Source organism: Humulus lupulus, chromosome 4 (assembly GCF_963169125.1).
Source record: "Humulus lupulus chromosome 4, drHumLupu1.1, whole genome shotgun sequence".
NCBI classification, from domain to species: Eukaryota; Viridiplantae; Streptophyta; class Magnoliopsida; order Rosales; family Cannabaceae; genus Humulus; species Humulus lupulus.
Genome location: NC_084796.1, coordinates 87,419,861 through 87,432,470, shown reverse-complemented (window position 1 = coordinate 87,432,470; position 12,610 = coordinate 87,419,861). Strand labels below are relative to the sequence as shown.

General features: G+C 42.8%; 1 protein-coding gene across 2 annotated transcripts; it reads right to left on the bottom strand.

The window, feature by feature from the left end:
• Nucleotides 1-3,251: 3,251 nt before the first annotated feature.
• Nucleotides 3,252-7,367, bottom strand: LOC133830610 (uncharacterized). 2 transcript variants are annotated; one of them, XM_062260622.1, is made up of 2 exons: nucleotides 4,133-7,367; nucleotides 3,252-3,981 (listed from the first exon to the last, which is right to left on the bottom strand). In XM_062260622.1, the coding sequence occupies exon 1, from the start codon at nucleotides 7,245-7,247 to the stop codon at nucleotides 4,317-4,319; it is 2,931 nt and encodes a 976-aa protein (XP_062116606.1). In that variant the 5' UTR covers nucleotides 7,248-7,367; the 3' UTR covers nucleotides 3,252-3,981; nucleotides 4,133-4,316. The 2 variants fall into 2 exon arrangements, with proteins under 2 accessions (XP_062116606.1, XP_062116607.1); XM_062260623.1 differs by having other exon boundaries at nucleotides 4,138-7,367.
• Nucleotides 7,368-12,610: the final 5,243 nt, after the last annotated feature.

The following is a 12,610-nucleotide window of genomic DNA, read 5'->3' as shown; positions in this document are numbered from 1 at the left end:
CCCCAGAAAATGCATCCTGTAAGCCATACTCCTAAAACAATTTCCTACAGCAAAAATACCCTAACCTAAAAGGCTTTCACCCTTCGTACCCACAAAAACCAGTAAACCCTTGCATGTGGCTACAGTAAATATTTACCTAAGCTACAGTGAAAAATATTTTCAAAACACACATGGTCAGGGGACTTACAGAGTGTTTGGTTGGGAGGTGGATGAAGGTGTCGCCTAGGTGGGAGCTTCGCCAAAGTATTTGTTTCCAAAGCTTTGAAGGAGTCCTCACGCCTGAGCTTCTTGAACGCTGAAAATGGCAGTCACAAAGAAGAGGGTTTTTTCTTCTGAGATGATGAGAGGAGAAGGAGAGAGTTTCGGAGAAATTTCAAATAAAAGGGTGGCCCGTGCGTAGGGTGGCCACCCCTGTTATATACGCGAAGGGGCACGTAAAAAGGGTCGTTGGATGGCCCTGATGTGGGATCCAAGGCCATCCACTCGAAATACGAAACGACGGCTGGGCATAGGCTAGGCCATTAAATGTGGTTCTCGGAAGACGTACCGTCACCAACCATGATGTTCCACGTATCAGGCGCCTGCGTAAAATGTGGAATGTGAAGAGTTCATGGGGAAGCCTAAAAGTCTCTACTGTGGCCTTATACGACGTCGTATACCACGAGCAGGGGCTTGGGGGGCAGATGTACGCCCTGATTTTCCCACGGGCTGATTAGCAAGCTGAGCTGTGGCCTAATCATGATTATCTCGTGGACATCTCCAAAACCGGAGCTGCCGTCATAAGATCATACCTCCTTAGCTCGAGGTAACCTGAGGGTTCGCCTCTGGTAACTTAAGGAGGGAGTCCGGGCTCTGAAGGCCGGAGGTCGAGTTAAGTACCCAGATCGTAGTACGAGCTGGGGTTGGAGGCTATGACCCTTTATAAAGTCAACCGCGCAAGGTAAACGTGCATATATCAAACATCACGTGTTTGATATATCCCTGACTTCTCGGACACGCAGCAGGAACGTGCGTATTCAGACACCCACGACTGGGTTGGGTCGTGCGGCCCATTATCTCCTTACCTATTGATTTGACCACACTTATGTGTCAGGTTTAGGAATTAATCATGAATGTCACAGAATTGACATGATAGGTAAGAAGGTCACGGGATGACCTTCTTAACAACTCCCAGGTGCCTTCTCCTATAAATATGGAGACCTTGGGAGTTGATGGGGGTTGGATTCTCTCTTGTAAGAAATACCCTGTAATCAAATATCCAGAATATAGCAATAATATTGACTAGTGGAGTAGAAGGATTTTAACCTTTGAACCACTCAAAAAAACGTGTCTTGAATCACCCTTCATTTTCTAAGATCCTACATCTGTTTCGGTTCAACATTAGCACTAATCCCTTTCTCTTCTTTTATTAATTTCCTGTTGCCGAAGAACCGCGTCAACAATATATATATGAGAAATTATAGGAAATGACCCAAAATAAAGGCATTAAGAAGCTAATGTCCTCATTTTTTAAATTGTAGAGAAATGATCATTTTATATTGTTGATTACCTAAATTTCCTTTTTTTATAATTTATTTATTTATTTATTTATTTGGGACTATAAGACTTTAATATAGTAATATATGTATATTAGTTTTGTTTAATTAGTTTTCATTTTAAAGTTATATTGACTTTTTAAGTTTTTTTATAGGTTGTTGGTATATTATTTTCCAATTAGTATATATGTTTTTTGTGGTATGGTATATAATTTTTTTTTTTGTGATATTTAGTTTCTATTTTATTATACATAGTGGTAGTATATAATTTTGTATCATAGTATATACATTTTAATGGTAGTATATAATTTTGTTGGCATAGTATATACATATTTTAGTAATAATTTTGTAAGTTTTGATAGTATATTATTTTTTAACTCAGTATATATATTTTGTAGTATTGTATATCATTCAACAACCCATAAAAAATGAAAAAAAAATCAAAATAACTTTAAAATAAAAATTAATTAAACAAAACTAATATACATATACTATAATATTAAAATATTTAGAATAAAATAGTAATTTGCTAAATGGCATATTCAGTAATATGTAATATTAAAGAGATGATTAGGCTAAATTACTACAAAATTAAAAACATGGACATTTACTTACTTTCACCCACCCAAAGTCATTTTGCACCATGTCCCTATATATATTTGCATAAATGAAACTTGTGTCTATATTTTCTTTCTGATTCTAATTCCTCAATTTGTTTATTTAGTGTTAAAAAAATATTATTTTTTAAAGTTACATTGTTTCAATGTTTATTATTTCTAATTTACTAATCTTTTCTTTTACTTGTATTTTACCTCTATGTGGATACGACATAGCTCAATTACTATTGCGACCGCTTAGAAGTTTATTGGGCGATATCACATCGCAATTGAGTTTTTTTTTCATATCTATTTAATTTTTCAAGTCTAGCTGTAACCAGTTACTTTTACAATCAATTTAGTTTAATTTTTTTTTTTTCTAAATCTCACCAAGTAACCCATTACAATTCAATTTATATTTTGATAATGCTACATTACTCAAAAAATATCAAAATTATTTTTATAATTGTAACTAGTTACTACAACATCATTTTAAAAAAATAAAACTGATTTTTATTGTAATAACCAGTTACCACACATCACTAAAAAAATTTGACAATAGCACATGATTACTATCACAAAAAAAAATCAAAATTGTTTTAATAGTTGTAACTAGTTACTATGGATAAAATATTAATTGAAGAGATAAAAAATCGAAGAAAAGAAGAAGAAATAGGAATAAAAAGTATGGTGATGGTCTCAGATTTTTTTTCTTCAGATAATTATGTAAAAAAAATATTTTATAAAATATGAATGATAAAAAATAATACAAAATTATTAAAATTATAAAAATAATCTCAAAATATACCAAAACTAAATACTAAAAATGTATAAAAGATGAAATAAAGTATACAAATTTTTAAAAAAAAAAAAAACTCCCATGCCATAAAAAACTTAAGGAAAAAAAATACTGTCATATTTTTTAAAATTTAAGAAAAAGATTTCATATTTGGTGTAATTTCCTCAAAACTACTTCCAGACAAAGTACGAAGTGGAACGGGGTGTAGAATAGTGTGTTAGTTCCTTTCCAACCCCAAAAAGGAGGTGGAGTTGTTCTTTGTATAAGATTCCACCCACATTTTCAAACATCATTTAATAATGCAAGTATTTGCCATTCAAATGGAGCAGAAATCTCTCGATAATAGATTTGAAAAGATTTGAACTAGTTTAATGTTCATGAAAAAAACAATTAAAGCCATTAAAGGAAGCTTAGGAAAGATATTGAAAGGAATTCTTGCTTGCCTTATCAAGAAGATAAGCAAGTAAATTATTCTATCCATTGCTTCATTTGTCAACAAGAAGCAAAGAAGCAAATATTATCATTCCAGAAAATTCAACTTCTATAATGCATAATCTGTAAAACCTTCAGAAGTAACAGCTCCAAAAGGTTCTCCAAAGTTTATCAATGGAATTATTGACTTTTGGCATAACGCTTCACTCACATTGACAAGACATGTCACCAGACTCCATGCTCTTTTGAGATGTTTGATAGCAGCATCCAAGGGTCTTCGTTATTCTTTTTCAGCCTAATAAGAATAATGATGCTTTGCAAAAGAATGCCATTTACAAATATATATATCTCAAAACATGACTGTCTTGCAAAATAACTATAAAAAGAAGGCCAATTTGCCAAACACCCCAATAAAATATCATTTAGAAAAAAGTGCAATCATCACATGCGATACAGAGTATTAGTAAACTGATACCAGTGGAGATGCTTGTTCAATACAAGCACGGCGTTTACGCTCTTCTCCTAGCAAGCCGGTAATATGGTACTTAAGTTCAGCCATTTCTTAAGCAAGATTCTCTGCTTCATCTTTTGCCTTCAACTTTTCCTCTTTCAGCTCTTCCTAATACTCACGCACAATTGTTGAAGTTAATTGGGAAGGGACAAAAAGACCAGCAAGACTTGGAAAAGAAGAGAACATACAAAACTGAAACCTCATTAAATCATGAATACAGATCTTTTTGTGTTAAATGCCATTGTTTAAATATTAATACCTTACGTTGCTTCACAATAAGCTCGTATTCTTCAATTTGCTTTGACACAGTTTCCATTTTCTCCATAATATCTTCATTTGACCCCAGAAGCATTTCAAGCTTTGAAAAACTTATGACTTCTTCACAAGTGCTTCAGGAATAAGGTCAAAATGTTGGCAGTTTTTACAAGAGCTATACCGGTATCTTAAGTCATGCTACTCCGGGTACGGACCCGATCAATAAGCATTTGCCTGCCGGACAAATCTTCTTCATAACCAACAACCTGGGAGTCGGTCTGTGTTTCACTAAATCCATCATACAAGCCCATTTTTCCATCTCCAGAAGTCTTGTGGTTGTCATCCTTTTCCCTGTTTAACCAGTGTTTAGATAAGCCAAGGATGGAATGTGTCTCTGAATGATCTTGACCAAGGGTTGAGCAATTGGATGAGAAAACACTTTCATCACAACCGGTCCTTCCTGGTGACTTCTGATCATGAATCTTACTCGTCTGCTCTAACAAGTCCTCAATTGCTGCAGCTACATCCGGAACAACATGAGACACTTCATCTGTATCCTTTGCCACCACATCGTCTCTGATGGAATTATTAGCACTGATTATGGAAACACTCGGACGTGCCCCAGAAGAAAGCAGATCCCTTTGACCATTACCTTCCAAAGGCCTTGCTTTTTTATGCAATGCACTAGTATATTTAGCTCCTTCTCCGAAACTTTCATTTATACTACCAATAATCCCTGTTAATGATGTTTTAATCTCTTCTGATTGACTTGGAAACTGAGATGGAATGTCACCAGATATCATTCGGACAGCTTGTGTAGGAAACTGGCTCACAGTACACAATCCAGCCTCTTGATCTTGAGCAGTAATTTCTTTTGGAGAATATCGTTCAAAAGGAACAATTTTATTCTGCTTAACACTATCATATATCCAATCAGATGTAATTGAACGTATTCCCCATTTACAAGCAGCCTCATACTTGGGTCCAATTGAATATTTGCAAATGAGATGAGTGACCTTCTTTGTCAATTTCTCTACTAATTTGGCTCCTAGAACAAAGCACAAATTTTTCAAAAGCAGTCGATCTTTCTCTTCATATTGCGAAACACAAAATCGAAAGTTTTCAAATCCAGGGAAAGGAATCCGGCAGGGAAGTGGAGAATATAGAATGTGATCGTTAACATTAAGCAAGCATCCATCCTCTAAACATGAACGGATCCAATGACTCGATACACATGTAGTTTGGCAAGCATAAACAAACTTTGGTATCACACCATGACACTCAACTGTGAAGTTCACACTCTGCTTAAGAAAAGCATCAAATACCTCACCTCCTCCTTGTTTTATCCATTGAACTATTTCACCTTTCCGCTCTTCAGGAAAGGAACTTGAAAATCCAAATATTTTACCTGCAAATACATTTGAAACTATTCCATTTTGAGTACTTAAATCAAGTTGCACTCTCTTTGGAGCCTTATTCTTATCATCACTTACTCGACCCTTCCTTTTATCATTTACAGCAGTAACGTTACTGTGCTGCAATGATTTTGCTGCTGTTGCTATAAAGTTGACACCACTCATGTTGATTTCTGGTTTTTCAATTTTGTTTCCCTCCAACGGTGATGCCATTCCAATCCCACCTCGTATGCTACCCGATAAAGGATTAGATGGCACGGTCAGCTGAACAGCAGAGACTCTAGCTTGATTTAGACCTGTCAATCCCATAAGTGCTCCTTTAGGAAGAAGCCAGTCATGAGCAATATGACTTTGGCGAACATGGATCTCTTCTTTTTTACGATCACAATCTTCAAGCCAGGTGGTCCTGACCACATGAATGATACCAAAAGCTGCAAGACTCCTTACCTCCTTCTTCTCAATCTCCGAAGGAGTTCCAACTACTATATGCGTCAATTTATCATTGAACAAAACATATCGAGAGCCTCCTCCTCTACGAACCATGTTAACTAATCTGCGCATTTCAGAAGCTTCAAAGCCAACAAGTAATATTCTACACCGTGACAAGTAGAGGTCACTGTCTTCATATTGAGAATCATTGGCTACACTCTGTTCTTCGCCGTCGCTCTGTTTAAAATTGACTGGAGCAACAGGGAATGTAGAGCACGTCCTTTGTGAGAGGGTAGCTTCTATATCAGAATCCAACACAAACCCGCCACTAAGAATCACTGATGAATTGGTGTCTGTAGCCACTGATGATGGTGCAGCTTGCAAATTGCCAATATCCTTGCCTTGGCTAAGCTGCATTTTTACACCCCTTTTCTTTGAAGATACAGAACCACCACCCTGAACAGGATAGGAGTCCTCATCAAGACGTGCTCTTCTGGCTACAGACTGATCAAACCATTTGCGATTAATAATATGAATATTGCCCCATCTCCGAGCCACCTTATATTTGTCACCTTCAGGAGAATCAGAAATTAGGTGTGTGCACTTCTTGGTAAGTTCAGCAGAGTATTTTCCACCACTCTGTACAATGATTTTTTCCATTTCCTTCCTTTCATTTGCTGGAATTCTGGTGACACAAATGGTCAATCCAGACAAAGGAAGAACTCTGAATGATTCATGGGGAACAATTCGATGCTCATTCCAGCATTGATACACCCAATCCGCTGTAACAACTGGTTTCTTCAAGATGTGTGCAGCCCACTTGTATTTCGCAGCAAGAACATTCTTTGCAATGACAAAGCTAACATCCGAAGATGCTTTAGAATGAAACACTCCCCCCATTCCTGATACCAACTTCTCCATCTTACCCTTTTCATCCGCGTCAAAACCAGAGGCCATAACTTTGACACCGTCCATTGCAAGGCAACATGTGAACCCTGGTTTTTTCGGGAGAGCCCTATGCTCTTTGGCACACGAAAATACGCATTGCGGACCAAGCAAGTTACAACCTTTGGCTCTGAGATCTTCGAACTTGTCATGGTCGGGAGAAGAGATGATGTGGAAATCGTCAGGGCCGGAGCGAGAAGGATCGGAACAAAGGAAAACCTCGGCGCCATTGTTGTTGAGAGCGTCGTGAAGAGCGTCGAAAATTTCAGGGGGCACGAGTTTCCGCGACATGAAAACGTTGGCTCCGTGAAACGCCTTCGCCTTCATCATCTTTTTCGATGGCGCTTCACGGTAGTTCCTCCCAAGTTTTGGTTTGTGGATTTCTCTCAGTTAGTAGTACTGGACTGAAACGAGGGTTTGCTAATTATCTGTTTTTTTTTTTTTTTTTTTTTTTAAAAGGGTTTGTTCATATCATCCAATACTAGTAAAAAAGACACGTGCAGGGCACGTATACAATAAGGAGTATTTAATTCAAGGAAAAAAAATATTTGTTCTCATAAAATGTTTAATTTTTTTTCTCAATTTTATATTGTTAGAAAGACATTACTATATTTTTTGTTTATTAGTAAATAAAAACATATTAAAAGAATTTACAATTTATTATACCAAAAGTATCAAATAGAAGAAGAAATAATTAATATAAAAATATTTCTCAGTTATAGTTAAACTAAGTAAATATATCTAAACTTTTTCATGGATTTTTTAGCTGCAGTCCTTATATTTTACAATTTGTAACATTTAGGTCACGAAAGTTAATTTTATATCAGTTAGGTCCTCGATCTTTTCAAATTATATCAGTTAGGTTCTTAAATGATATTTTTATTTCTTTTTTTTTCAAAATACATAAAAAAAATATAAAAAAAAATAGTAAATCAATATTAAAAAAAATGGACTACTTAATTTATAACAATATCAAACATAACATTGAAAAAATATATATATTTTCATGACATTTTAAAAAAAATTAAGGATAAATACTATTTTGGACCCAGTGTTTTGCAAAAGTTACCGATCGGACCCTCTGTTTTGTTAAATGACAATTTGGACCCTGTGTTTTGCAAAATGGAACATTTTAATACCCTGAGCCCGATTTTGGTCAAGCTATTTTTTAATATGACCAAAATACCCGTAGTTTTATAAATAAATTTATTTAATAATATTAATGTTATCCCCATTTCCTGACGTGGGCCCAGGACGGTGGTCAAGGCCCATGGCCTGGGCATTCAAATGTAGGCCCGGCCCAAGCCTGCTTGGCACAAGAATATCCAAGGGGCGCAGCCCTAGTGCGATTCTGGGCCCGGACGGTGTCCGGGATGGTGATCCAGGACAGTTGTTCGGGAGACGTACAGAGCTCGGATCCCCGCTGAAGTACATGTAAAACGGTCCGAGCCTGTGGTAAACGAAGAGGGACAAAGGTAAACGAACCCGGATCAGGTCCTCCCTGTTTGGCAAGGAAAAGCATCCGTGACCCTAAAGCCGCCCCACGACGCGTGGGGGTTGTCCCCACTTTTCACCTGCGGAAAAGGCCACCTCGGGATTGCACGCCGCTATTTCAGACCTGCACTGACAAGTACTCTGACTGGTTTGGTCCCCTGAATCAGCCTCGTAACTCGAAGTGTCCAGACCAAAAGCATCGTTTTGTCGGGCGAAACATAGTTCTTGGGCTGCCCTACTAGGCCTTAACTAGTCTTGGATTTATGTATGTTTTATCTTTTCTATTGGGCTTCCACCAGAGAAGCCAAGAGCATTCACATCTTTGATGGGCCCGGGTCATACCCGGCCCAGATCTAGTATTCTCATGGGCCTATAAATACAGGCGATAGAACACTGGAAAAATGGACCTCTCTCTTCGACTGATATACAGTTACTCTGTCAAAAAATAGAGAGAAACCCCATTGTAAAAGACTTTCCAAGCTCTAATACAATTGACTCGTGGACTAAGGCTCATTAACGCCCCAACCACGTAAAAATCCTGTATTAATCTTCTACATGCTATATCTTTACTCTTAGCTAATATTCATTAGTGCGGTTTCCGAAAATCTCGGTAAACATTTTGGTGCTTTCATTGAGAGGTGAAGAAAGCTAGTGCTAACATCAAGCCTTTACTACAATGGTGAACACACGACACACAACCTTCGACCCTAGTAATCCAGAGCAGGGCAATGGAGATCCGTTGCCTTCTCAGCATCTTCCTCAGAATCTTCCCGAGAACGCGCCTCCTCAAACATCTCACCATGACAAGTCACAAGACTACGAGGGTGGGACAGAATACGAAGAGGAAAACGAGGAGGAATGTTATGAAGAGGAAAATGAGGGGGAGTACCACGACGAAGCTGTGGATCCCGAGATCCCCGAAGGAGAGCCCAACCAGCAGGACTTGGAGGTGACCAGACTGAGGCAGCAAGTCCTGGACCAGGAGGCCAGGATCGCTGAGCAAGCGGAGGTGCATTGACGGATGCAAGAGTCTCTCCAAGCCCTACAGGCATTCATAGCCGCGCAGGGTTTGACAACCAATCCTACAACTGGCCCACTCCCGGGAGCGCAGCAACCCGCTCCGCAAGCTCGAACCGGGGCCCCCGAAGAAGCAAGGCCGGCTCCTCCCCCGGAGCAGTTTCCTGAGCCAGCCCCAGGAAACCCGGACAGGGAGAAAAAGAAGGCCGGTGGAAAGACCCAAGAAAAGACCACCCCCGTCGCGAAAGCTGGGACCCATTCCCGGCCGCTCCCTAAGAAAGAGAAGGTGCGCTCCGTCCCAGGATGAGGCCACCCGATCGATCCGCAGGGGACGTGGTCGCGGAACACACAGCCCCGGCACGCCCCAGGGCGAGACGGGCGGGGAAGATCTTTGCACCCAAGTGCCTCGGTTAACAAGAACCGTCGGGAGCGACCGCGCAGCGAGGAGCATCATGCCCTCAGTTCAGGGGACGATACGTCCCGGATAGACTTACGCGACGGACTGAACGCTCTGAAAGAGCGGGCCCGAAAGGAAAAGATTCTCCCCCGAGGTGGCGACCTCAGAAATGACATCAACGACAGGAGGAACGAAAGAATCCCCCTGGAGGACGGCACGGCCCGGCAGCTCATGGAGCAGCTGACCGCTTTGAAAAAGGTCACGGACCGCTTGGTCCGCAAGCAGGAAGGAGCGGATACTGACTCCGATGAGGAAGATAAAGAGCCTTGCGCGAGGCACATCCTGGACGCTGTACTCCCCAAGGGGTTCAAGATGCCAAGTCTCACCGCCTATACTGGAAACACCGACCTCAGGGACCATCTGTCCCGATACAACCGGCTCATGATAGTGGCCCATGTCAGTGATGACGGCAAGTGCCTCTGTTTCTCGATCACTCTAGGTGGTCTTGCCGAGGAGTGGTGGAAAAGACTTAAGCCGGGATCCATCCAATCCTGGTCCGGACTGCAGTCAGTGTTTTGCAAGCAGTTCGTGGCCGCCATGAGGATGGACATGCAGATCAGCGCCCTCGCAAATATCAAGCAACTCCCCACGGAGACGCTGAGGGCCTACATCCAGCGCTTCACTGAAGAAGCCTCCAAGACGAAGGTGGATGATGGACAACGCCTGGTGGCATTGCAGTCCGGAATCCGGGCCGGGTCCCCTCTCTGGGATGACATGCAGCGTAACAAGTAACCACCCTGGAAGAATTCATCAGGAGGGCCCAAGGATTCATCACTTGAGAAGAGGCCCAGATTCAGGCTTTCGGGTGGCCTCCGGCTCCACAGCCTAGCGCCCAAGCATTCCCGGGGTATGGGGTGCAGTTCCCGGCACAGTCATTTGCCACTCCCCCGGTCGCCACGGGACCGGCCGTTACGCCTGGAATCACCTACACCCCTACGGTGTACGATCCTGCCGCTTCAGGATATGCCCTGGCCCAATCCACCCACTTCTTCGGATATGGAGCCATGCCGGCAAGGCACAGCGTTGCCCCTGTCGGGGCCCAGCAGTCACAGGCAGGAGTGACTGAAGCGAGCGTGAACCTCTCCCGGGGGAAGCGATCTGGCAAAGGCCAGAACCGGCCCAAGCCGGTCAAGAAGGGAAAGTGGGGCTACGAGCTCCAATATTCAGAATACACAAATCTAGTGGACACCAGGGAGAACATCTACCTGGCCACAGAAAGGGCAGTTCATTACCAGAAGCCTAGCCCCATGTTCAAGGGGGGAAGGAATCCGAGGGATACCAGCAAAAGGTGCGCCTATCATAAGGATGTGGGCCACACCACCAAAGAATGCCGACAGCTCAAGGATGAGATCAAAAATCTCATCAAGCAGGGGCACCTCCACCAATGGGTTAGGATGCCCGTGGGAGTCCCAGGCCTGTCAGCAGGCCCCAGACAACCCACGGTCCAGAGAACACCCCGGGCGTACCCGCCTCAGGGAGGGTATGCACAGGGACCCACGGTGCAGGCCCCTCAGGGGGCCCCCGTCGCACAGGTTCCCGGCCCTGGAATTCCTTACCCCTCCGGGGCCGCACCCCCTCGAGTTGACGAACATGTGGCCACCATCTCGGGCGGACCTCACCTGGGAGGACCGTCCAAGAATGACCAAAAGCACTACCTAAGCGAGCTAGACCACGATCAGGAGGTATGCGCCCTTGTCCAGGCCCCGGCTCAGCGCCCTAAATTGATGAACCTCCCCATCACCTTCACGGAGGACGACGCCCGCAATGTCCATTTTCCACACCACGACCCGCTGGACATAGATGCTCAAATCGCCAACAAGTTGGTGTCCCGCGTGTTGGTGGATGACGGGAGCTCCATCAACCTCTTGTTCAAGCCCGCTTTCACCGCCATTGGCTTGACTGAAGCGAATCTGGCATCGTGCCCTACCCAGATTTACGGCTTCAACAGAGACGCACTTCTCCCCATGGGAAAGATCCAGCTGCCCGTTACGCTGGGAAGTGAATTGCAGCACTCATTCAAGTTCTGCACCTTTGTAGTGGTGGACTGCCCCACCACTTACAACGTCATCTTTGGCCGACCCGCATTAGTCGAGTTCGGAGCCATCACCTCCATTCGTCATCTTTGCATGAAGTTCCCATGCGACAACGGAGGGGTGGGGACTGTCCGGGGAGACCAGAAGAGCGCCCGGAAATGCTACCACGTGTCGGCCCGGCCAATATATATGGTCCGGGAAGAACCCATTGAGGACTTCGTCAACCCGATTCCTCCCCTGCCAACTGAGAGGGTTGTCCGGAAAGAAGATAACCTGGACCCAAGGATAGGGGACGACCACGTCCTGGAACTAATGGACGAGATGGAGGAGGTGTGCATCAACGACACCGATCCAACCCGGGTCATCCAAGTCGGAAAAAATTTGCCGGCAGGTGTTCGAGTCGCCATCATCACCCAAGTTAAGGAGAACCAGGATATCCTGGCTTGGTCCCACTCGGACATGACGGGGATTGACCGTAACATCATCTGCCACGCGTTGAGTATTGACCCAAACGCGACCCCGGTCCGCCAGAAACGCAGGCCTTTGGGGACGAAGAGGGTCGAGGCCCTTAAGCTGGAAGTTGAGAAGCTGTCTTCAATCAACTTCATACGTGAGGCTGTGTACCCCGTGTGGCTGGCCAATCCCATCCTGGTACCGAAACCAAACAGGGCATGGAGAACGTGCATCGACTT